The sequence below is a fragment of the Notolepis coatsorum genome (genome assembly GCF_963971535.1).
Source record: "Notolepis coatsorum genome assembly, chromosome: 1".
NCBI lineage: Eukaryota > Metazoa > Chordata > Actinopteri > Aulopiformes > Paralepididae > Notolepis > Notolepis coatsorum.
In genome coordinates, this window is record NC_140165.1 from 53,617,723 (window position 1) to 53,644,123 (window position 26,401).

Sequence of the window (26,401 nt, forward strand, 5' to 3'; positions counted from 1 at the left end):
GTGGAATTCAGATTCAGATAACTTTTAATCGCCATTATGTTTTACAAAAAAACACATAGGAATGTGCAGTGCATATACTTTTTTCACAGATACTTTTTTTTGCAAAACAGTGATACAACGAGACAAGACAATGGATGTATTATTTATACAAAATTATTTAAAAAAAAATATATATATATCTTTATTTTTTATTCTTGAAATCCTCAGGAGAACTTCTTTGACATCCAGGAGGCTCTTCAGGCTATCCACATGCGTCAGGAAATGCTCAGGGAGCAACTGGCTTGTGCCAAATCAAAAGGGGAGGAGACAGTAGGCCGCAACCTTCAGGTAATTGGACCATCTCGGGTGCTGGTCAAAAATCAACCCCCGTGACATGTTTGCCAATGGTACAGTCCACAAAATGATGACCGCAGGGGGCGTGTTTGGAAGACGTAGTCCATTATTATTAGAAGGATCGATCGCCTTATTTATTTACTGTAATATTTTACAGTGCGCTATACCTCTTCACGTAATCAAGCCATATAATCACAATGTTTTATTGTGTTTATCAAGTGTTTTAAAATGAAACAACTGACTCGTTTTAAATATGGATTTGATCCAGATTGAGTTAGTAGAGGGCGGCGCTAAACACTCCCAGGGTCAGGGGTTTGATTCCTACCAGGGACATCCATACTAAAGTTTCATTTACAGACACACACACACACACACACACACACACACACACACACCTCACACACACACACACACACACACACACACACACACACACACACACACACACACACCTACACACACACACACACACACACACACACACACACACACACACACACAGACACACACAGACACGCACAGGACTAGAAGGCACTTTGAATCAAATGCTCAACACAATGGCCGACATCAGCCTCAAAAGAAGCAAAACGCGGTCTGCCATGGTGCTGTTTGTTTGTGATCCAAGCAACGTTCCTTATTGGTTTACATCCTAGCTGCTGCGCCGGCTGTGGATCGCTCCCAATTAGGAGAGGAGTGTGGGAGGGGAGGTTTATGATAACTCACTACCAGACCTACTCATCTACCACTGTTGTGCTGCGGATGCACCTCTCCTATTATCTGTGTGTGTGTGTGTGTGCGTGCGTGCGTGACTATACATTCGGGGACTTGATTGATTGATTGATTGATTGAAAATGTTATTAACAGATTGCAGAATGGGTACAATACAGTACGGCTCAATACACACAATTGTTAAGGGGATGCAGACCAGAGAAAGACTTTCGTCTTGTTTACATCAGGGTCCCCCATTTTCAATTAATCATAATTGGACACATTTTTGACACATAATTGACACATAATTGACACATTTCAAGTCAAGTCAAGTCAGTTTTATTTATATAGCACATTTCCAGGCAGCGGCAGCTGACACCAAAGTGCTTCACAAGCAAGTTGATAAAAACAAAATTTTACCTTTATTTTACCAGGTAGTCATTTGAGATCAAAGATCTCTTTTTCGAGCATAGTGTGATGCAAGGTATAAGATAAAAAAATAAAAAAATTAAAATAAAAAAAAACATAGCAAAGCAATGAAAGCAACAAAAACAAAACAATATGGTGCAAGATATAGGATTAAAAACATAATAAAGCAATGAAAGCAATAAAAACTGGTAGGACACAGTAAAACAAAGAGGATAGAAGGGCCAGGGGTCTAGTGGTGATTAAGTAGGGGGGAAGGCCAAGGAGAACAGGTAGGTTTTCAAGAGTGATTTAAAAGCCTGCACGGTCTGGGCAGTCCGTACGCTGAGGGGGAGGCTGTTCCACAATCTAGGCGCTGCGGTGGAGAAAGCTCTGTCTCCCCTAGTCTTGAGCCTGGTTCTGGGTACCACCAATAGCAGCTGGTCAGCTGATCTGAGGGATCGGTGGGGGGTGTGGCGTTGCAAGAGCTCGGACAGATAGGAGGGAGCCGTGCCATTTAATGATTTAAAAACATTTAGGGCTCATTTAAAATCGATCCTGAAGCTAACAGGCAGCCAGTGGAGCGAGGCCAAAACTGGGCTGATGTGTTCGTGTTTTCTTGTTTTGGTGAGGAGGCGCGCGGCTGCGTTCTGCACCAGTTGTAGGCGGCGGAGGAGGGACTTGTCGATGCCCGTGTACAGAGCATTGCAGTAGTCGAGGCGAGTGGTGACAAAGGCATGTATCACCGTCTCTAGGTTACTTTGGGAGAGGTATGCCTTTGTCTTCGCCAGGAGTCTAAGGTGGTAAAAGCTGTTTTTAACTACGGCGCTGACCTGTTTGTCGAATAAAAGATTGCTGTCGAAGATGACCCCGAGGTTCCTGACAGAGGTGGAGAGGTTTGGACCCAGGGGACCAAGTGCGTCAATGAGGGGGGCCGGGGGGGCACTATTAAAAACAATGACCTCGGTTTTCCCTTCGTTCAATGTCAGGGAGTTTTCGGACATCCAGCACTTGATTTCTGCCAGGCAGTCAAGCAGTGGTTCTATTAACGTCTTCCCTTGGGTGGGCTTTAAGGGGAGGTAAACCTGCATGTCATCGGCGAAGCAATGGAATGAGATATTGTGTTTTGCCAAGATCTGGCCTAGGGGGAGTATGTATAGGAGGAAGAGAGTGGGACCCAATATTGAGCCTTGGGGCACCCCGCAGGTGAGGGGAGCCACAGAGGAAGTGAGGTCACCGAGTTGGACAGAGAAGGTCCTATTACTCAGGTAGGACCGGAACCAGTCTAAGACGGAGCCCCTAAGGCCTACGTAATGCTCAAGGCGAGCTATAAGGATGTGGTGATCTACCGTATCAAAGGCGGCTGAGAGGTCAAGGAGTAGTAGTAGGGATGAGTTTCCTGCATCAGCAGCTGAAATCAGGTTGTTTAAGACACGGAGGAGGAAAGGGAGGAGAGGGAGACCGGGGAAAACTGGTCAAAAACAGCAGGCAGTGGGTGGGGGGGGGGGGGGGGGGGAGGAGGGGGGGTGGGGGGGCAAGGGGGAGAGAGATCTAAGGGCAGAGACTTTGCTGATGAAGAAGTGTTGGAAGCCTTCACATAGAGCTAATGAAGGTACGACAGAGGGGGTGGCACAGGGGTTGGTGAGGGAGTTTAGGACTTTGAACAGGGCCTGGGGTTTGTTTGAATTTGCTATGACTAAGTTGGAAATGTAAGCTGTTTTTGCAGTTTTGACAGCCGTTTGGTAGATGGACAGAGCGCTGTGTAGGATTTGGAGGGAGACATGCAACCGTACATCCGGCTTCAACATGGACGGTCGCATTTTACGTAGCTCCCGTAACCAACGCAACAGAGCAACAACAAAAAAGTACTTTGCGCATTTTCTACTTTCCCTCCTGTGGATTATGGATTTGTACCTGAATTCACAACTCAAGCAGCAACTCCAGACAGAAGTGGAGGGTAGCGAAAACGTAAATCAGCAGTCCCATTGCGACTTCTACTTGTTAACGGGCACGGAGAGGAAACATCCAGCCTTCGGAGCCACGGCGATCCACGCAGTACTTACTGCAAATCCGGAACGAAAGAAATTACCCCCGGCAGGCAAGTGTAATAAGAGATCAATGTTTTTATTATATCTGCTCATGTCGGGTGACATACATCAGAACCCTGGTCCCGTAATGACACGGAACCAGAGACTACAGCAAGAAGCGATGGAGGTTCCCATCGCGACCAACAGCATCAACAACGCAACCTGTGGCTACATCCACAGCGCGGGCGGCGAAGCTCCCCCAATGACGCCACAGCAGACGAGCACACGTGAGGCAGTGACGAGAGGAGGTGAACCGAGGGTGAAACCATGACGACCATCTCGACGCGGGATGTAAACATCTCGACGCCCGATAGCCGGCTAGCTAGCAGAGCTAACAACGAAAACAACCAGGAACGAGTCCTTTGTTGTTCCAGCACGGCGCGGGACCCGACCCCCCCCTCCCCCCTCCTTTGTTGTTCCAGCACGGCGCGGGACCCGACCCCCCCCTCCCCCCTTCTTTGTTGTTCCAGCACGGCGCGTGTCTGTATGTACATACACAAGGACACCAAATTCATCAACAGAAATGACCTGAATCATAAATCAATTGAAACTGTATGGGTGGAAATCCTATTCGAAAGGGCGAAATCCCTACTGGTTGGCACAGTCTACAGGCCGCCAGATCATAGTGGCTTTTATGATACACTGGATGGGTGTTTAGCTGGAGTTGAGGATGTAGACAAAATTCTTATTGGAGACTGGAACACGGATATGCAACGAAAAGATGCACCCGTCTTCAAGGCCTTCAGTAGGTTTTGTGATCTGCATGGCCTCAGCCAGCTAATCACCCAACCCACACGTGTATGTGAATCAACTCAGACTACCATTGACCTCATTCTGACCTCCGACAAGTCCAAGATCTCAAATAAAGGGGTTATAGCATGTGGGTTAAGTGATCATTATATGATATTCTGTACCCGAAAAAAACTAAAACAAAAGGCTGGCTGCCACAAAACAGTCACATCTAGAGACCTCAAAACCTACTCTAGCGAGGCCTTCAACCTTGAACTGGAGAGTCTGGACTGGTCAGATGAACTCAATGGTACACTGGTTGACGAAACATGGCTTGGTTTCAAAACCAAATTCTCAGCAATACTAAACGACATGGCCCCCCTAAGAACCACCAGGGTAAAAAATCGCGCTGAGCCGTGGATGCACTCCGAAATACTGGCCGCTATGAAAACCAGAGACAAAAAATGCTCTGAGTTTCGTAAAAGTCAGTCAAAGCTTACTAAAAGCACGAGCAGTGAACTCCAAGCCCACGTGACTGAACTCAAACTAGAAAGAAACAGACTAAGAAACGACGTAAACTCCATGATCAAAACTGCAAAAAAGAATTTCATCAATGACAAAACTGAGGAAAACAAAAACAAACCACGTGAACTTTGGAAATTACTCAATAATCAACTAGGATGCAGTAAAAAACTTAAAACCAGATTCTCAAACATAAACATAAAAACGGACAACACGCTCATCACAGACAAGCTGGATGTAGCCAATTACTTAAACATTTTCTTCACAAACATAGCCACAACACTGGTAAACAAACTACCCTCCCACTCAGGGCTTTATGGGGTAGAACACATAGTAGCTTACTACAAAAACCTAGGGGTCCGCAAGGACGACTTCAAGCTGGAAATGGTAACAACAGATGAGGTACTCAATAAACTGAGCGCCCTCCAACCTAACAAGGCCACTGGCCATGACAACATCCCCTCCAAATTCCTCAGAGACTCAGCAGCCGCCATCACACCAATCATCACACACATAATAAACCTCTCCATAAAACAGGGACACGTCCCCAAGGACTTCAAAATTGCGAGGGTGACCCCTCTGCACAAAAAGGGCAGCAAATTAGACCCAGGCAACTACCGCCCTGTTTCTATTCTCACCTCCATCTCGAAAGTCATGGAAAAAATAGTCTACGAACAGGTCGAAAAGTACCTAGCGGAAAAAAATCTAATCTACGAATTCCAATCTGGCTTCAGAACATCCCACTCCACTGACACATGCCTTCTCTATTTGAATGACCACATCAAACAAGAGGTGGACGCAGGCAAATACTGCGGCATGGTCATGCTGGACCTACAAAAGGCCTTTGACACGGTCAATCACTCCATTCTGATTGACAAGCTAAAAGCAATTGGTTTTGATAGTCTATCAGTGAGCTGGATGCAATCCTACCTTGAGGGGAGGGAACAGATGGTGGAGGTAAACGGTACCCTATCCCCCCCCCTCACAGTGAGCTGTGGTGTTCCACAAGGAAGCATACTAGGACCGCTACTGTTCCTAATTTATGCAAATGACATGTCGTCAGCTTGTGACTGCAACTTGTTCCTGTTTGCGGACGACTCAGCCCTGCTGGTCTCTGACAAGAACAAGTTACAGGTTGAAAAAACCCTCAGCTCGGAACTAGGCAGAATCTGCATATGGCTCGCTGATAACAAACTATCATTACACATGGGCAAAACAGAGTCCATTCTCTTCGGTTCAAATAACAAACTCAGCAAGACCGACGGCTTCTCAGTTACAGTGGGTGACAATATTGTCACAAGGAAAGATGAAATTACCTACCTGGGTTCCATCCTAGAGGCTAATCTCTCCTGTGACAAAATGGCATCCAATGTAATAAAAAAAGTCAACCAACGAACTCGATTCTTGTACCGGATCTCCTCTCTGGTAAACAAGAACACCCTGAAGACTCTGGCAGGAGCACTCATTCAGGGGTACTACGACTATGCTTGCACCTCATGGTACCAAAGCACCTCAAAGGCGCTAAAAACAAAATTACAAACATCTCAAAACAAACTGGTCAGACTACTGCTTGACCTTACTCCTAGAACCCACCTCACCCCTGCCCACTTTGACAACCTAGGATGGCTTAGAGTAGACGACAGAGTACAACAACTTGCAATGGGCCTGGTCTACAAGATACACTACACGACCAAGGTACCCATGTACATGTCAAAATACTTCCCAAAGGTCAGTGAATACCACGATCACAACACCAGAGGGAGCTCCACAAATCATGTTAAACCCAGATTCGGCTCAAATAAGGGACTAAACACGTTTCGCAATTATGCCACATCAATGTGGAACGCCCTACCCAAAGCTGTAAAGGAATGTGGATCACTACCCACTTTCAAAACCTCTCTCAAGGGACACCTACGGGAGACTGCAATTCAACACTGGCCCCTGTAAATATCCTAACCCAACCCCCTCCAATGTACAGTCATTTACCTAGTATGGTTTTGTCAATAGTTCAATGTACAATTGTGTTTGTTTGTACAGTATCTCCTCCCCCCCCCCCTCAATGTACAGTGTTACTTGTTTATACAGTGTGCCCCCCGCCCCCCCCCCCCCCAACCACCTCCAATGTAAATTACCCAGTATGGTTGTCAATATCCCAATGTACCCAACCCCCCCCACCCAACCTCCTCCAATGTACAGTTTCTACGTCAAATGTATATACTCCCTTTTCTTGACTCCTTCTGTATCACAAACAGTACTGTATTTGCAAATCTGGTATGTCATAAATGTATAGATGTAGCAGTACTGACTATCTGTATGTCATGTATGTCATATATGTCTATATGAATTGAAAATGGGGGACCCTGATGGAAACAAGACAAACGTCTTTCTCAGGTCTGCATCCCCTTAACAATTGTATGTATTGAGCCGTACTGTATTGTACCCATTCTGCAATCTGTTAAATAAAGTTTTCATTCATTCATTCATTCACCTGTCCTTCAGGCTACAGAGCAGTTATTTTGGGGACAGCCTTTCCATTAGGGGACAAAAAAAAACGAAAACGGACTCTTCTCCAGAGTCAGACAAGATAGATACCAATGCTTTCTACTGAATGCACAGAGAGGAAATTGGTATCTATCTTCTTGTCTGACTGTGGAGAAGACAGTAAGCGTATTTCACATAATGTTGGCGGGTTCCTTTAAGGTTAGGTTAAGGTTAAGTTCATGTTCAAGTTTCTTTATTAGTTGTCATACAAAAGTACAGAATACTTTTATATAAAATGCTTCTTTCTGTTTTGCTCCAGAGATTGTGCTAGATAAAAATAGATAAGTGTATAATAAGTATAAAATAGAAGTCAAGTACGTAGACAAAAGTGTTCAATATATACTATACAATATACAATGCAGAGTAGAAAAGTAACTGAGTTACATTACAATGCAGAAATGGGATGAGGTACAATTTAGGTACAATTTACAGTAAGGTGTAATGAGGTATGAGTTGTAGTGCAAATTCTTTACCAATACATATAAAGTGTCTAAAGTGGGTGCTGCAGTGAGTTGTTTGTTTAAAGTGAGTGTGTGCGTGTGGATGTGTGTGCTGTGAGTGTATTTGATGGTTGTTACATGGTGTTATTGTCATTAGCATCCTGATGGCCTGAGGATAGAAGCTTCTTCTGAGTCTCTCTGTGCTTGCCATGAGAATCCGGTATCGCTTGCCTGACTGCAGCAGTTCAAAGAGGCAGTTGTTTGGGTGGCTGGAGTCTTTGATTATTCTCTTAGCCTTACCCATGCACCGCTTGTTGTAAATGTCTTGGAGAGTGGGAAGCCCACCTCCAATTGTGCGTTCGGCTGAACGGGCCACTCTCTGTAGTCTCCTACGGTCTTGTGCGGTGCTATTCCCAAACCAGGAGGTGATATTGCCAGTCAGGATGCTCTCTATTGTGCATGAGTAGAAGTTCTTAAGGATCTTCTGACTCACTTGGAACTTCCTTAGGTGCCTAAGGAAGTAGAGGTGTTGCCGTGCCTTCTTGATAACACTGTCAATGTGTGTGGTCCATGTCAAGTCCTCGGATATGTGGTCTCTGAGGTACTTAAAACTGTTCACTCTCTCAACCGGTGCTCCGTCGATGCTGTAGTCCCTGACCCCCGACCTCCTAAAGTCCACAATCATCTCTTTTGTTTTGCTAACGTTCAGGGAGAGGCAGTTCTCCTGACACCACTGCGACAGATTCTTTACCTCTTCCAGGTAGGCCCTTTCATCGTTGGCAGAGATCAGGCCCACCACTACTGTGTCGTCAGCAAATTTGATGATTGTGTTGTTGTTCCACTGTGCCACACAGTCGTGTGTTTACAGCGAGTAGAGGAGGGGACTCAGAACACAGCCCTGGGGGGCCCCTATGTTGAGCGTGATGGATGAGGAGGTGCAGTTGCCTGCTCTCACCACCTGGTGTCTACCCGTCAGGAAGTCCAAGACCCACTGGCAGAGGTCATAGTTCAAGCCCAGGTCCCTGAGCTTGGCTATGAGTTTGGAGGGGACTATGGTATTGAATGCTGAGCTGTAGTCGATGAACAGCATTCTCACTTAGTTCCCCTGCATCTTGTCCAGGTGTGATGCTGCTGTGTGCAGCACATGGGCTATGGCGTCCTCCGTGGACCTGTTGGGGCGATATGCAAATTGCAGGGGGTCCAGGTTGATGGGGAGGGAGGAACAGATGTAGCCCTTCACTAGCTTCTCAAAGCACTTCATGGCTATGGAGGTGAGAGCTACAGGGCGGTAGTCGTTGAGGCAAGCGGGCATAGATTTTTTGGGTACAGGGATAATGGTGGACTTCTTCAGACAGGTGGGGATGACAGCCTGTTCTAAGGACAGGTTAAATATGTCAGTGAATACCGGGGCCAGTTGGTCGGCACAGACTTTTAGGATGCAGCCGGGGATGCCGTCCGGTCCTGCTGCCTTCCTGATTAGGTTAGGCATGTATAGAGGCCTTCCTAGAACCCCATTGTACCTCCATGTTGGAAGAGATGTTTGCTATTTGTTGATATACTGTATAATAAATATATCAACACAAATGTAATAATTTGGTGTTCTATTTACTGTATCTTGTAAACAAGTCAAAATTCAACTTTTTCTTTTGAAAGTGGTTACCAATGGTTACAGACGGCCAATGTTGGGAGAAAGAGAACTACACAAACATTCTGTGCAAGGTCACTATTGAGTAAAGTTAAGGTTGGGTTAAGGTTAGGGTTAGGCATGTATTGGGTTAAGGTTAGGGTTAGGTATGTATTGGGTAAAGTTAAGGTTGGGTTAAGGTTAGGCATGTATTGGGTTAAGGTTAGGGTTAGGCATGTATTGGGTTAGGGTTAGGCATGTATAGGGAGGTGTAGTGGTTACGTTATTGCTGTCTCCAGGCCGGTCCACCATCTTGAAAACGCAATGTAATTCCCCATTGACCATTTCTAAATCGTCTTGTTTAAAACAAATAAAGCATTAACATTCGCATGGTGTACCTTTCTGTCCGTATTCATCCACAATCTATAGCTCAACATGAAAATATTCGCAATTAATCGTAAAAAAAAAACTGAATTTTATTTCAACCAAAAATGTTTAAACAATAATGTTAGTGATAGAAGGGAACTCGTTTTGTGCAAAAGTGGAAAGCTTTTCAATATTCATGAGGCAGAATTGTTACAATAGCTGATAATCCATTTTCCCAATGATAAATCCCTATACGGGTGGACCTCGCGGGCGGTCCAAAGCGACGTCAGACTAATAATAATAATAATAATAATAATAGCTTCATTTTATATAGCGCCTTTCAAAAGACCCAAGGTCGCTTTACATAGGGGGGGAAATAACAAAAGTAACAAACATAGTGGACAGACACAACATAAAAAGTGAGAAATTAGGGGTTAAAGGCCAAGTTGAAGAGGTGGGTTTTGAGCAGTTTTTTTAATGAGTCCAGAGTTGGGGCGTTGCAGAGTTCTGCGGGGAGGGAGTTCCAGAGGGTGGGAGCTGCCACACTGAAAGCTCTGTCCCCGAAGGTCCGCAGTCTGGTTCGGGGGATGGAGAGCTGACCAGTGTCCTTGGATCGCAGGGACCGTGAGTGTAGGGGGTGGAGGAGGTCAGTGAGGTACTGAGGTGCCAGAGCGTGGAGGGATTTGTAAGTGAGCAGGAGGGTTTTGTAGGTGATGCGGGATTTGAAGGGGAGCCAGTGGAGGTGGATGAGGGTGGGGGTGATGTGCTGCCAGGGTTTGGTGACGGACTACACCTCCCTATTGGGTTAGGCATGTATTGGGTTAAGGTTAGGGTTAGGTATGTATTGGGTAAAGTTAAGGTTAGCGTTAGGCATGTATTGGGTAAAGTTAAGGTTAGGGTTAGGCATGTATTTGGTAAAGTTAAGGTTGGGTTAGGGTTAGGCATGTATTGGATACGTTTAAGGTTAGGGTTAGAGGTTAAGAGTCTATGGAATGTAAGTCAATGTAGTGTCCATAATGTACTTGTGTTTGGTTAACACGTGTGTGTGTGTCCCACAGATGCAGCTGGAGCGCCTGCTGGCCCGGCAGATGGAGATCCTGCAGGACGCGGCGGTCCAGGAGCGGCTCCAGGCTCTGGACTGGCGGATCCCCACGGGGGCCTTGAAGTACCTCAACGAATCACAGACCACCAATGGCGGCGCAGCGGACGCGAGCAGCCGGGACAACCAAGGTACTGCCACTTCCCAGAGCTAACCAGCCCCCCCCCCCAATTCAAGCTAGTAGCATGGTTCCAACTTAAAGGAACACTCCAACATTTTGGGAAATTTGCTTATTTGCCATCCACCCTGGAGTTAGACAAGAAGATACATACCTTTTTCTTCTCTGTGCATGCAGTAGGAGTAGGAAGACGCGCACCGTTAGCCTAGCTTAGCGTCAGTCACTGGAAGTAGGTTCCTCCATTAACCTAGTTCCCAACATCTTCCTACTCCTACTGCATGCACAGAGAAGAAAAAGGTATGTATCTTCTTATCTAACTCCAGGGTAGATGGCAAATAAGCAAATTTCCCAAAATGTTGGAGTGTTCCTTTAAACGAACACACCAACATTATGGGAAGTGCGCTTACAGTACCATCTATGAATGGAAGCAAAATATGGATGAGCCCGCCTAGCTTAAACTCTGGGAGAGGTGTGTTTTTTTTTTTTTTTAACTTACATTTTTATTCAACATTATGGACATACAACATAACATTTATATTGACATCCATAACATAACGACATACATATACGGGTACATTCATGAAATTAAAACGAAACACATCATAAAACAACACTGTTAAACAGACCTAAATAATAAAGTACAAAAAACATAAAACAATTGTCATACCCAACAGAAATAAAAATAGAAAAAACTAACTAAAGCAAAGGTGTGTGACACGGGTTCAGAGACCCTCCTTGAACCTCTTTCCTCCTTTACCCTTCGCCCTCTTGTGTTGCATTTGGTTCCTCCTCTGTGATGTCGTTTTCGTTCCCCTTATAATCCTCCCACTTTCCCCATCTTTCTCCAAATTTCTCTTCCTGTAGCCTCAGCATGTGTGTTATCCTCTCCATATCCTGTATCTCCTCTACTATTCCTACCCATTGTGCTATTGTTGGCGGATCTTCTTTGTACCACAGTCTCGTTATTGCTTTTCTGGCCGATATCAGCATTATCTTTATTAAATACTTGTCCCCCCCTTGTATACCCTCGTTGCGTCAGGTCCCCTAAGTAAAGCACCAGTCCCGTTTGTGGTAACCTGTATCCTATTATTCTGGTCATTGCCTCCCCTATCTCCTCCCAATACCCCTTCAGCTTCTGACATCCCCAGAATATGTGCGTGTGATTTGCCCCCTCCTTCCCACACATCCCCAGCATGCCCTTTGTGTCAGGGCTGTACGTTAACTTTTTTTGCACATAGCACTGGTGCTACAGAGGTTGATAGTTTTGTAGCACAGGCCAAAATCTTGTAGCACAAGTATAAAACATGTTATATTTGTAACAGTCACAAATGTGCCTATTGTATTTGTGTTATTTAGTTGCAGTGCCATGTTTGGCTGTCATTTAGTATATCGCCATGTGTTATTATTACTATAATAGTAATACTCTCATATGCTATTTTCTAGGGATGTCCGATATTATCGGCCGACCGATATTATCGGCCGATATCGGCAGTAAAATGTGATATCGGAAAATATCGGTATCGGTAAAAAAAAAAAAAAAAAAAAAAAATTTTTTTTTTTTTTTTTTTACCTTTATTTACCCAGGCAAGCAAGTAAAAACCAATTCTTATTTTATTTATTGTCAAAAGTATGCATTTTGGTTTAATTCAACAACAAGAGATATGTAATGTTAATTTTTACTTTTTTAATTATCATATTTTGCACAGATAATGCTTACATTTAGAAAGCCTTTTGAATGCATCCAGTGAAATTATTAGTTACCTGAAATTATTCCGTTTTTTTGGGGGGAAACCCTGCATATATCGGTATCGGTTGATATCGGTATCGGTATCGGTATCGAAATTAAGAGTTGGACAATATCGGAATATCGGTATCGGTAAAAAAGCCAATATCGAGCATCCCTACTATTTTCAATTAATATCATAAACAACATAAGGAATATTAGCATAATTTTGAGTGGACTGAAGGAATGAGTCAGCGTTAATAGTTTTAAATGCAAATAATTTATTGAAACATAGAAGTGGGGTCGGTTGGGACACACACACACAATGGGGGACCCTGATGTAAACAAGACAAACGTCTTTCTCTGGTCTGCATCCCCTTAACAATTGTGTGTATTGAGCCGTACTGTACTGTACCCATTCTGCAATCTGTTAAATAAAGTTTACATTCATTCATTCACACACACTGTTTCAACTCACCACCCCTGCATCATATTGTAGTCTAGTCTGTCTTCAAACTTCCACTCCTCTCGAAATTTTTTATATTTGAATATCAACATTATCTGTCCATCCTCAGTTTACTATAATATACTCCTGTCCTGAGTCCTGACTAGTGACTTCATCGTCTTTCCAAACGCACGCACGCACACACACACACACAGGGAAGGGGAGAGAGTGCCCCCCCATTTCCCTTTCCACACTGTGTCTGCTGGCTCTGCCTGTGATCAGGATTAGCTTGTTAGCTTGCTAACGTTGTAGTGATTGTAATGGTACATAAACGTTAATTTCGGGCGATGTGCGCATAAAGGAATGGCGACGGTGCAAAGCATGTAGATGCATTTGACCTGTTGCGAGAAAAAAAAACACCACGGACTTATTTCGGGACGTGTAGGCGCACTGCTGTGTTACGCAGCAGCAGTGCGCACCAACACGCTGCTCTGCTTGCAAGCACGGATAGGGCGGATATGACTCGTCGAGTTGTCACGGAGTTTTTTCAAAATAAGAGTATCATATGCACCTGAATGTTGCTAGCTGTCGAGCCTAGTTATTATAGCTGGAGCTGCGCGTGGGCAGAAATGAGACCCGCTACAGGATTTTCAAAATAAGAGTATCTATATGAACCGAATCCCTATCGCACCAGTGCTAGTGAAGTAAATCCATTCATCGCACAGACCGCTGTTGCTGTAGCACGTGCGATATATATCTCGCACTGTACAGGCCTGCTTTGTGTTGGTGTATACTTTCCCTTCAACTCTGGGGTTATAAAGAACCTGATTATGTTTTTCCATCCAAATTCTTTCCATACCCTTGATCCTGTTGTTGAGTGCTGCACCTCGCATATGTTACCCCATTCCTTCTCTGTTATTCCTATCTCTAGTTCTCTCTCCCATTTCTCCCTTATATAATCTGTCGTGTGTCCCTTGCTGTTCATTATAGCCCGGTACAGTGCTGATATTACCCTTCCTTTCCCCCCTTCGTATGCCCATACTATCATCTTGATTATTCCATTCTGTTCTTCGTCCTTGTCCCCTCTTATTTCTTTATTGTAGTAATCTCTAACCTGTAGATATCTGAAGTGGTCCCTGTTTTCTAGTCCAAATTTCTCCTTTAACTTTTGTAGGGTCTGCATTTCCCCCTTCTCTATCATCTTGCATATCGCTGTTGCCCCCCCCCCCCCCCCCCCTTTCCCACCTTCTGAATCCATGGTCCAACCTCCCTGGCTTGAATCTCTTGTCATGTGCTACCCATCTCAGAATGAATGAATGAATGACTTTATTTGACAATATAAAAAATAAACATGTGACAGAAGAGCACAGTCGGGATATACTGCCAAGGATGAACACAAAAAAGCTCAGAGCTTATTTACATTGTGGTCCTTGTAGGGGGGTGGGGGAGTGTGATGCTTAAACATGCATCATACAAAACGTGACATCACAACACATCACATATACCATTTAACATTTATATACATACAGACTCATACAACATGCAAGGGTGCCTTAAGCTAAGTGTCTAGGTCAAGTATAGTCCCTTTTGAGCCATGTCTTCAGGCTGGACTTGAATCTAACGGCATTGTCTATGATTTTCAGTTCACTGGGCAGACTATTCCAATAGACAGCTGCTGAATACAGAAAGGACTCCTTCCCCATACAGCTCCTGAATCTGACTGGCACAAAGTCAGTTGAGCTGCGCCTAGTTTGGTATGCGTGGGTGTCTCTGATTCGGTTGAAGTAGTTGTTAAAGTACACTGGCACTACCCTGTGCACTATTCTGTGAACTAGGCACATCCCTATCTGGTTTACTCTGTCTTCCACCTTAAGCCATCTCATGATCTCAAAGTGAGATGTGTTAGATTCTGATCAATCTGGCCAGTATCACGTCTTCTTGTGTTATCCTCTCTCCATCCAATTCCTCTGCGTTGTGTAATTTTAATGGTCCTGACGTCTCAGATACTGGCTGAATATAATCCTTATTTCTCCCCGTTAGTACAATCCGCAAACCATAATAATTCTCCACCTCCGTAAGAATTCGACACTTTGACAACGTGAAATACCTTACAAGGAAAAGCGTTGTTTATTGATATAAACAGAAACCTCAGCTCAGATGTTAACAGATTGTATTGTCCTTGAAGAGTCTATTCTAATGATCTTTCGGTGTGTTCAGTCTATTGTCCTTTTGCTATTCAGTCCACTGGTGGTCAGGCCTGGTCTTTAGCCTAACCCTCCTCGCGTTAGCCGAAGCTAATAATGATGTGGCATCCTTCCTCCCCCCCCCTCTCTATGAGAGGAGAGAGTCTCTTGGTCTCTTCCCTCCTGTGGGATTTGTTTCTTTGGTCTCAGTCAGATTTTAGTCTGCCCTACCCGGAACCACTGTCAGCTTTATAGGATCTTCGTCATAGCTATGATAGCCCACCCCTTTCTGGTTGTCATGTGCCGCGCTGTCATGACAACCGCGTTTAACCTTTACACACATTTCACGTTTCATTAAGATGAACCTCTCTCCCTCCTGCTCTGGGCCTACAGTACACTCGCTCTTATCAATGTTGTGTCTTAGATTGGAATGTCAACATTCTCTCGCTGGCAGTGTGCTGCTATCCTGAACCACCGTTCTATCACCGTCTTCTAAGCCAAGCACATTTCGACCTCTCTGACCTGGCACCTTTAGATGCTACCATCTCCCCCCAATCTATACATCACATACATTGTGATGTGATACAAGGTGGGTTCGGGCAGGTAGCCTTAGTATTACCCTGATTAGCTTGTTTTGTGATGTCTGTAGTTTTATTTTCTGACTTTTGGGGGCACTGTTGTACCAGGAGCCACACGCATAGTCATAGTGACACTGTATGAGAGCTCCAGCAAGAATCTTCATCGCCGACGCTGACTGATCTAAAAAATGAGAGATTCTGGCTAGGTATCTAGTCCTGTTATTTATCTTTGTAAGTGCTTGGTGAGCCATGCTTTCCCCTGATAAGCTGTTTTCCAGGACGCAACCGAGATATTTCACAGATGTTTTGTCTGTGAGAACAGTATCTCCTATTCTAATGTTAAAACCTGGCGATTTTCTGAGCCTGACCTTTGACCCGAATAAAATGGACTCAGTCTTCCCCACGTGGAGGGACAGCTTGTTGTGGTCGCTAACCTTCTCTAGTTCTGCACTCAATGTCTGCTCAACCACTTGTTTGTCTTTGTGAGACACTAGTAGGGCGGAGTCATCTGCGTATAAAAAAAGGTCACATGAGCAAGCTGCTTTCAGGTCATTTATATACAGGAGAAAGAGGAGCGGACCCAAAACACTCCCTTGCGGGACCCCGCACTCTACTGTCCGAGGACTGGAGAGTACTCCGTTTATATCTACCACCTGTTGTCTCCCTGTTAGGTAGGAACCAATCAATTTCTGAGCTGCCTCATTAAAGCCTAGGGCCCTAAGCTTCATTAACAGGATGTTGTGATCCACTGAATCAAATGCCTTCTGGAGGTCTAACATTACCATTCCACAGAACTTTCCCTCTACCTCTTTCCGGATGTAATCTGTGAGGAACAGCAGGCAGGTGTCTGTGGAGTGGGACCTCCTGAAACCAGATTGGTATTTGTACATGATGTTATTAGTTGAGAAATACCCGTCTATTTGCTCATATACTAGCCTCTCAATGGTTTTTGATAGAACGCCCAGGATGGAAATGGGTCTGTAGTTACCCGGTTCCAATTTGTTTCACTTTTTGTGGAGAGGAATAACTCTTGCCGATTTCATTTCGCTTGGAAATGTTCCTGTGTCAATGGCTAGGTTGGTAATGTGAGCTACATATGGGGCAATGATTTCTGCAGCATCCTGCAAAAATGTACCAGGGATGTTGTCTAATCCAGTAGCCCTTGAGGTGTCAAGTTTTTTAATCTTTTCCTGGACCTCCATCTCAGTCACTTTCCTAAAGGAAAAAGCATTTGCTTTAACCCCCTGATCTAGGTAGAATTTATGGACTTCACTCTCTATGTTGTTGCCGGGTTTAGCTGGTGTCTTTTCCGATATAGTTTTTGCAATGGATGTAAAATAGCTATTCAGACAGTCAGAACCCCTGACTGCTTCTCCAATTTGTGTGATTTTACTACTCTGTTCCATATAATCAAGGTGCACTTGGTGATTGGATCTAACAGTCCCTCTTTTTCCTTGAATAGTTCCCTATCCCCCACCAGAGCCTGTACCTTGTATCCCTCCTCTTCTTTTTCAATGTCTTTCCATCTGGCCTCATATCTGTCGTTGCACCAGCACGTCACTGCTCTCAGTTGTGCTGCATAATAATAGTCTTGTAGGCTGGGTACTGCCACCCCTCCCTTTTCCTTTGGTAGTTGTAGTGTTTTATATCTGACCCGTGGTCTTCTCCCCGCCCATATGAACCTCGATATCAGTCTGTCCCACTCCCTGAATTGGTTCTGTGGTATTTGTATCGGTAGTGACTGAAACAGGTATAGTAACCTTGATAGTATGTTCATCTTAATAACCTCTATCCTTGAATTGAAGTCCAAGGGCATTACTGTCCATCTCTCTAAGTCTCTCTTGATGTTCTGATTTATCTGTGTATAATTCGCCTCAAACAGCTTCCCCACCCCTCTCGTGATATTCACCCCTAGGTATTTAATCTTGTCCATGTCCCACCTTATCCCGTACTCCTCCCTAATTTCCGTTGTTGGGGTATAGTTCCATGCTAATGTCTGTGTCTTTGTCACGTTTAGTTTGTATCCTGAGTAGTGGCCATATTCCTTCAGTAGATCCATCAGTGCCGGGAAGCTCTTGTCTGGTTGCCTCATGTATACTATCACGTCGTCCGCAAATAGGCCTAGTTTGTATTCCGTTCCCTTTATCTCTACTCCCTTGATGTGCTCGGTCTGTCTGATCAGTTGTGCCAGTGGTTCTATGAAAACGTCGAAGAGCGTTGGTGAGAGACAACATCCCTGCCGAGTAGCCCTCTCTAATCTGATTCTATCCGTCAGGCTGCCATTCACCTTAATTCTCGCTGTCGGCTCCTGATATAGTGCCTTGATCATCCTCATTGCCCTCTCGTTTAGCCCGAATTTCTCTAGAGCCTTATATAAAAATGCCCAACTCACACTGTCGAATGCCTTTTCTGCATCTAGGCTAATCAGTACCGCACTACCACCTTGTTTTTGTATCTCCTCCACTATGTGTAATGTCTTTCTCACGTTGTCCTGCGTCTGTCTCCCTTTAATGAATCCAGTCTGATCTTCATCTATAATGTCTGGCATAAACGTCTTGAATCTCTTTGATATTATTGATGTATACATCTTATAATCCATGTTGAGTATGGACACAGGTCTGTAACTACTACATAATTCTCTATCCTTCCCTTCCTTCGGTATCGTGGTGATTACGGCTTCCTTCCACGAGGGAGGCATTTTGCCCTCTTCCATCGTGTGCCTGAATGCCGCTCCTAACATGGGCGCTAATTCTGCTCTAAATGTCTTGTAGAATTCCGATGGGAATCCGTCGCTCCCCGGAGATTTGTTGTTTTTAGCTCTACTAATTGCCTCTTCCAGTTCCTGTTACGTAATTATTTTATTTAATTTTTCATTCTGTTCCCTCCCTATCGATGGTAACTCCAGCTTCTCCAGAAAAGTGTCTATTTCTTCTTCTCCCGCTGCCATCGGCTGCGTGTATAGTGTCTCATAGTATTCTCTAAATGTCCTCTCTATTTCAGCTGGGTCCCTCAATATTTCATTAGTCTTTGTATCCCTTATTGTGTGTATCGTGTTTAACTTCTGTTGCGTCCTGATTTGGGAGAGGTGTTTTTGGCCAACAGCTAGGCTACCTGATCTGTATCAGCTTCTATTAATTTGTGCTAAGCTAGGCTAGCTTGCAGCCGGATAGCTTTCTACTGGACACACAGACAGAAAATGGACCTGTCTCAAACCCCCGCCTTCTTTTCTCTATCCTCCAATGACAGCCGTCGCTTCCGTTGGACAAACAAGGGAAGTTGTGATCGGAGGATCAATAAAAGAGGGCTGGGTTTGAGATAGGTCCATTGGGCCTCATTCAATTCAACAACAACAAACAAACAACAAGTACAGATATAGCCTTAAGCCATTCAAATAATGAATGTATATAAAAATTAAAAAAACAAACAAACAAAAAACACAAAAGGTCAAACAGATTTTTTGTTTGTTTGTTATTACATATTTGAAAAGGAATGGGAAGAAGTATACACTTATTTAAACTAGTAGTTTAACTACATGGGATTAAACTAGTAGCTTCATTACATGTGATTAAACTAGTAGTTTAACTACATGTGATTAAACTAGTAGCTTCATTACATGTGATTAAACTAGTAGCTTCACTACATGTGATTAAACTAGTAGCTTCACTACATGTGATTAAACTAGTAGCTTCATTACATTTTGCAGTAGCTCGCTGGTAGTTCAACTAACTTCTAATTTGCAAAGTTATTGTAATTATGAATGACTTTTCTTTTTCTATTTTGAGGTGCAGTTAACTACTAAACAATTTCTTTCTTTATCAAATAGAGGAACAAGAACGTACGGTTATGTATATAACCATAGTTATATGAGTATAGTGACGCTCAGCATCATAGTGCAATACTCTCCACTTCAGTACTTGCGCTGAATAAAAACTCACAATGTACCTTTACATACCATCATCTGTCTGACCACACCCCCATCCGCTACCTACATAAGCAGGGGTGTGGCCATGCCCTCATCTCCTTCCCAATCTTTCACCACAAGGCAAGATCAAGGGGTCCTCAGGGAGTCCTGACGCTGAGCGTCACTATACTCATATAACTATGGTTATATACATAACCGTACGTTATATTATCGTATAGCTCTGCTCAGCATCATAGTGCAACACAGGAGCTGAGCAGAGCTGAGCTCGACAAATGTACCCCGCTGAGGCCCCCCACAACCATCAGAACCGGGGAGGACCCGAGCCCCCCCGACCCTCCCTAGCGGAGGACGGGAGGGAGACGGATCCGACTGCGCGAAGAGGAGCTTGAGCAACTCAACGCACAGGGTGAGCGGACCGTGGGGCGTACCCACAACTACACAAACGCACAACCCGCATGCCACTAGGGAACGAACGGAAAAAGGAACAAACCCCCGTTACCACCCCTAAAATCACGGGGTCAAGAGCAAAGCCCAACCCCGTGGCAAGGCCGTAGCAGCGGAGCGCGAAGGAGGACCCAGACCCAGAAGGGACTGGACCCCCCCGGAAAAAAGGGGGCCTGGAGAGGCCAATGACGCCACAGCATCGAGTACTCACCAGGCGGTCAATAGTGACACCGCCCCCCACATCGCCAGCATAGTCGGACAGGGCCCATCCAAGAGCAGGCCCTTCCCCCCAATAGGACGCCGCCTGGCTCACTGACCCTGGTATACTCAGGCAGTCACCCATCCAAGCACAACCCAGGCCTGAACCTATACCGCCTCCGAAATCGAACGAGATCGGGCGTGTTCAGGGTGGCATGGCTGTAAACTCGAAGCACTCAAGAGGCTACACCTACAGCGGGAGCAGGCAGCGCACTGGGGAGACGACCTCCAGAAGAGGTCGATCCCTCAATCCAGGCAACAGGCACTTGACCTGAGCCTGGAGCACTGCGGACTAGACAGGCGCCAAAGGGGTCTGCTGAAACAGCACCCCGGCGGAAGGGGCGTATGCTGGTATTGTTGCGCACCATGTCACAGCCTCCACAAAAGAAAACGACTCTCTAGAGGGGTCGAGGCAGAGAAGGCTGACACGATTGGCAGACGTCATGAAACGTGCGGGGGCACACTCAAGCGGCCTAACCCGAGAGTTGACTCCGCTACCAACACACCAGGGAACCAACCACCAAACATGAGGCGGTTGTTCCTATAACCCCTCAAAAAAACTCCAAAACACAACTGCGGGTATACACTGGCTATACCGCAGTACAAGAGTTTCAGTTTTCAAACAGGGGTTATCCCAGGCCTACGGGTCGACGAAACAATTTTGGACCTGGCCCGGCGGACCGGAATGTACACAGGGATGCCAGAGGAGTTCCATAAGAATCACCTCAACAGCCCCCTCCCAGCCATGCTTAAGCAGGAGAAGAGAGGGGCGAAAAGAATGGAGAAGGACCAGGCCCCCTTAGCGCAGCGCAAGGTACAACACAACATGGACCAAGCAACAGTGAGGGGTAATACGTAGTAACACACCACGAACATCTCCATAACGTCAAACCCTGCAACACCCGGGCCGACCCGGCATTTTTCCCCCCGAAAAAAGCACAAGTCCCTCAGGGTACCAGAACAGCAGATCTGCGTCCCCGGCGGACAACGGGTTAACTGACCTGGACCGGCGCGACCAGAACCAGTCCCGTGCCCTAATTACGCCGACATCCCCAACACTAGGAGGGGGGTAGGTACGCGTGTCGATCTAAAACATTATAGAGGGCGCCACCCAGACGGTCCCGTTCGTACCGCGCTCGGTGGCCCACCCCAAGGGCGTGAGACCCCTCTACCTATCTATTCCGTTAACATCCCCCAGATATGAACGAGAATTCGTCGAGACAACACTGGCGCTCGGAAGAGACAAACTCCATCCCAGTTGCCCCATAAAAACGCAGTTTTAATGATGAGCAACCAAGGCGCACAAGCCCATGCGTGATTCCTATCAGAAGCACCCAGGGCCAGCACTATGTACACGTCGAGACCCAAAACACATCAATGGATAGTGTTGTGGCTTGGTTGTCGTTGACACAGCAGGAGACGTTGTTTCCAATTTTAACAAGTAGGTAATTTATTTAAGAAAAGAAGTTTTAACAGAAGAGGTTGAAAGAAGGTAGTCTATGGATTAGCAGACGGTCACCATAACCGAAAAAACACTCTGCCTCCCCAACTCTACGTGCCCCGAGATAATACCTTCCCCAGCCCCGCCCCGACATGACAGATATGATGATGTTTTCATAGAACCGACACATCTCCCTTTCCCGGAATCATCAAGGTCCTGCCGACCCCTTATCCACAACAAGAGAATAAAAACAGAAGATAAGTCTAAAGGTTTGTCATCCCTGAGACAAAACTGGAGTCAAGATTAAAGAAGAAAAGAACAAGATGTGATTTACTTGAAAATGTCTATCTGTCCTATACCCTTGAGGCTTGAGGTTGTTTTAAGAAACATCAGCCAGACTGTCGCCCTAGTGTCTTTGAGCTCTGCTAGTTGACCTATATTAAACTAGTCAACGCTAACCCTTTCCTACCTCCCCCCCCGTATACACATTTTCCACAACAATAGTCTAACAAGACACCAGATACCGTTCCTCCAAGCCGCCTGGGAGAACGACAAGAAGCCGCTTTTTTCAGAGAAAAAATACGGACATGGGTTCCATTCCATACGACGCGGCTGAGGAAAAACAACACCCCGTCAACCATGCTCCATAAAAGAGGGGACGGAGAGCGACGTACCCTATGACGGGGGGCAAAACCATGACTCAACAGACCATTACCGGCGAGGAGTCAGGGAACTCCCTAAACAATACCCCGTCAACCTGCTCCATAAAGGAGAGGACGGGGACCCCCAGAGAGACTTCCCACGTGAGCAATAGATTGAAAAGACATATTGCAACATTGAGCTATGTAACAATTGGATTAGGATTCTCCGAGGAGGAGGCTCTGAAACTCTGAGGAGGCTCCCTCACTGAGAGGGAGACTCTGAACTCACCGAGGAGGCTCTGAACTCCCTGAGGAGAAGACTCTGAAACACCCTGAGGAGGAGGCTCTGACCCAATACACACACTACCAGTAGGGAGCAGAGCAGAAGAACAAACGTCTCTACTGCGTTGCATCACCCACCAAGCTCAATATACACACAACAGAGCAGAACTTCTTTTTAAGTTCTACTCACCTTGACAATCTGAGGAGGAGGCTCTGAAACTCTGAGGAGGCTCCCTCACTGGGAGGGAGGGTCTGAACTCACAGGAGGCTCTGAAACTCCCTGAGGAGGAGGCTCTGAACTCCCTGAGGAGGAGGCTCTGAAACTCCCTGTAACAGAGGTCCATAACATGGAGCCTGAATAACCCACGGAAGTCTTACCAATAGAAACACACCCAGTGACGTACTCCATGGCGGGGGAATTTCCGTGGTCCACCGCCCAATATGGCGTGGGACCAGGAAACTCCCTCCCCCCCCCCCCTACTCTGTAACGCGCTGATCCAGCAACGCGACAGGAAGCCCGAAGGACAGGGGGTTTTAACCCCTGACCAATCAGAAAAAGGGGAGGAAGATTTGACCAGTTCACCCCTTTATGACCCCACACCCCTGATACGATGTAATGACAAAGTAGAGCCATGACACCAGTTTAACAGCTTTAACAGCGTTTAACAGCTTCACATAGACTCATGTGCGAAACCTGCCATCTGAATTTTACAAAGAAAAACACAGACCCAGAGAGGGCCCCTTTAAGATGTGTGCTTTATAAATACTTACTTACTTACTTACTTACTAAGAGCCCCGGTACCAGAGCTTACACATGTGACTTCTGTAGGCCAACACCTAACCCAGTTGTGGATCTTAATGACACACACACAACCCTCCATCACAACAAAAAAGGCAAAGTACACTCTCACTACCGTAAGGGGAACGCCGTTTTTCATAACGAGAGAAGACACAAGTCCTCGATTACGTATTGGCCACAGGCCTTGCTAAATCCACATGATAGCGACCAAAACAATCTTTTCCCTAGGAAAAAATCATTTTCTCAAGCAGGAGCACAACCCCAGCAGAAGCTAAGGGATTACACCGTATCCCCACAAACATAGTGAAACACTATATTGTAAACAAAACATGTTTGAGAGGAGGGGGGAAAGCCCCAGGGAAACTGGGGGGGAATCACCCCTCCCCACCTTACCCTCGATACGACTAGGTTGAACAGGTACTGCCCTGTTAATATGTGAACACGCTACCTGTTTATTGTCATCACAGGCTGAGAGAAGGACTCACCCCTCGATCATATGTCACTAAGCATAGCTTTGCAGGGTTAGTAACCCAACTAGTTGTGAGCTCAACCACGTTAACTAACGTTACATGAACACACAAGTTCTCATCACAACCAAACCAGTACATTTTTACTCACGTAAAAAACAACGCCGATTTTCTAGGTAGAGAGAAGCTATACCAGCGACAAGACAATTCACACACAACACATGTCGTATCCCCAATGTAGTGAAGCAACACATGTTTTGGAAAAAACATCGTTATTACAAAACATTTAGAAGGGAAGGAAAGAAGAGGCGTTAAGCGTCCAGAAGGACTCTTACCTACACCCTGAGCGCAGGCTGAGAGGACTGCAAACACTGGTTAACGGCGACAGCCGGAGTCGAACCCGGTGTCTCTTGCGTTGGTGACGAGGGCAATGTCCGCTGCGCCACCCAGCCGCTACGCTCTCCATGTTGACAAAGTCCTCCCTGGCGGGGCACACGGTGTAGGGCCGACTAACATCCTCTGTCAAAGATGACATCGTAGTCAGAGTGTTATGGCCTGCTATTCTCACGGCAAAGTTCAACAGTGTAGCATTAAGCTAACAGCCAACTCAGGCCGACTGATAGCAACAAGCTAACATTCCTAGCCTAGTGAACGCAACAAGCTAGCGCTGCAGCTAACAGCTAACTGGCTAACAGGTAGGTCACCCAGCTAGCACGCAAGCTAAGCAGCTATCACCTGAACTGCACACAAGAACACAATAAGCCACACTTCAGACAGACCGCCGTCTGACTCCCTCCTCATCCTAAGAGAGAAGATAAAAAAGAAGTCAACACAGTTTTCAGAACGGTGATTTAACAGACATACAGTGGAGTTGGCACAATTCCCTTATGGGCTGCAGCCGGCTTGAGCGTGGATCTTCCGATAACGAAGATCCAAACCCACTTTTCCTCGTGTTTAGGGAACTTTCAACTTGAAAGATGGGGCCTTCACGGGACAGAGAAGAATCCGCTCGTCCAGAGACCCCGGGTTTTAACCACAGATCTCGGTCACGGCCCACTAGATTGACTACCATGGGCTTCAAACCAGGACCCTCCCTCTGCCGCCTAAGAAGCGGTAAAAAAGATACTAGTCTGGGGCCGGTCTTCGTAAATTGTGCAGATAACCCCCCATAGCAACACAACTGGTGCTCGCGTAGCAAAAACATCACTCACCAGAGGTAGCCAGCTTCCCACAACAGCCGACGCCTCCTGCACAGTCCAGCTGCAGAACCGGAGGTAATACCTGTCCAGCTGCAGCTTGGAGGACTGCAGGTGGGGATTAGACCAGTGACGCGAGCCCCTAATACGAAAAAGCCGGTGGAGGTCAGAATGATCATCATCTTCCAGACACCCCAGTGACGAAGACATTATCGCCGTATTTTCTCGAAAATAGTGAGAGAGAAAACAAAGATATAATGTCAACGTATCTCCTTGCTCTTCTGTTCTCCTTTCTTCAGACTAAACAACCTAGCTCAAATGATTGGTATACAGGCACTTCCTTGTGGTGAAAGTGAAGAAGGAGATGAGGCATGGCCACACCCCTGCTTATGTAGGGTAGCGGATGGGGGTGTGGTCAGACAGATGATGGTATGTAAAGGTACATTGTGAGTTTTTATTCAGCGCAAGTACTGAAGTGGAGAGTATTGCACTATGACGCTGAGCAGAGCTATACGATAATATAACTTTTTCTTCCTTGTACTTTTTTCTGTGAAGAAACCAGATTTCATGTAGGGTTATTTAGCGTTGGTTTAATGTCCCACTGGCAGGCAGCTATTACTATGCCTTTTGCAATAAACTCAATTGAGTAATAATAGTGTATTGCTTTGCGTAGATGTGGATATGATCCATTTTTTAAAGGGAGTTTAAACAACTTTTTCCAAGTAGTTAACCAAACTATATTTCTCCTGAGGGTGTAGCCTTGCTGCAGTTCAACTCCTTCCCGTGTGAAGTACTGTAATTGGTAGCTTACAAAACTATTCTTTCAAAGTAGCTTCTTCCCCCCAACACGGGCTGTATAGCTGCTTCCTCCCCATTTCTCTCCCCTCTCTCTCTCTCTCTCTCTCTCTCTCTCTCTCTCTCTCTCTCTCTCTCTCTCTCTCTCTCTCTCTCTCTCTCTCTCCCAAAAAAATTCATTATTCTGAGTCATACTTGTCCTCCGGGGCTCATCTCATTTTCATCTTTTTCGCACTCACCCACTCCCGACAGCTC

The 26,401-nt window shown here is 45.7% G+C and overlaps 1 protein-coding gene across 2 annotated transcripts in view; it reads left to right on the forward strand.

The window, feature by feature from the left end:
* Window positions 1-26,401, forward strand: part of nab1a (NGFI-A binding protein 1a (EGR1 binding protein 1)) — a 47,783-nt gene that overhangs the window by 15,977 nt on the left and 5,405 nt on the right. Inside the window, exons 5-6 of one of the 2 annotated variants that reach the window (XM_084321799.1) lie at window positions 208-327; window positions 10,814-10,985. In XM_084321799.1, the coding sequence (XP_084177925.1) occupies window positions 208-327; window positions 10,814-10,985 (292 nt within the window). The remainder of the gene's footprint in view (window positions 1-207; window positions 328-10,813; window positions 10,986-26,401) is intronic. The other variant, XM_084321800.1, reaches the window with a different exon arrangement.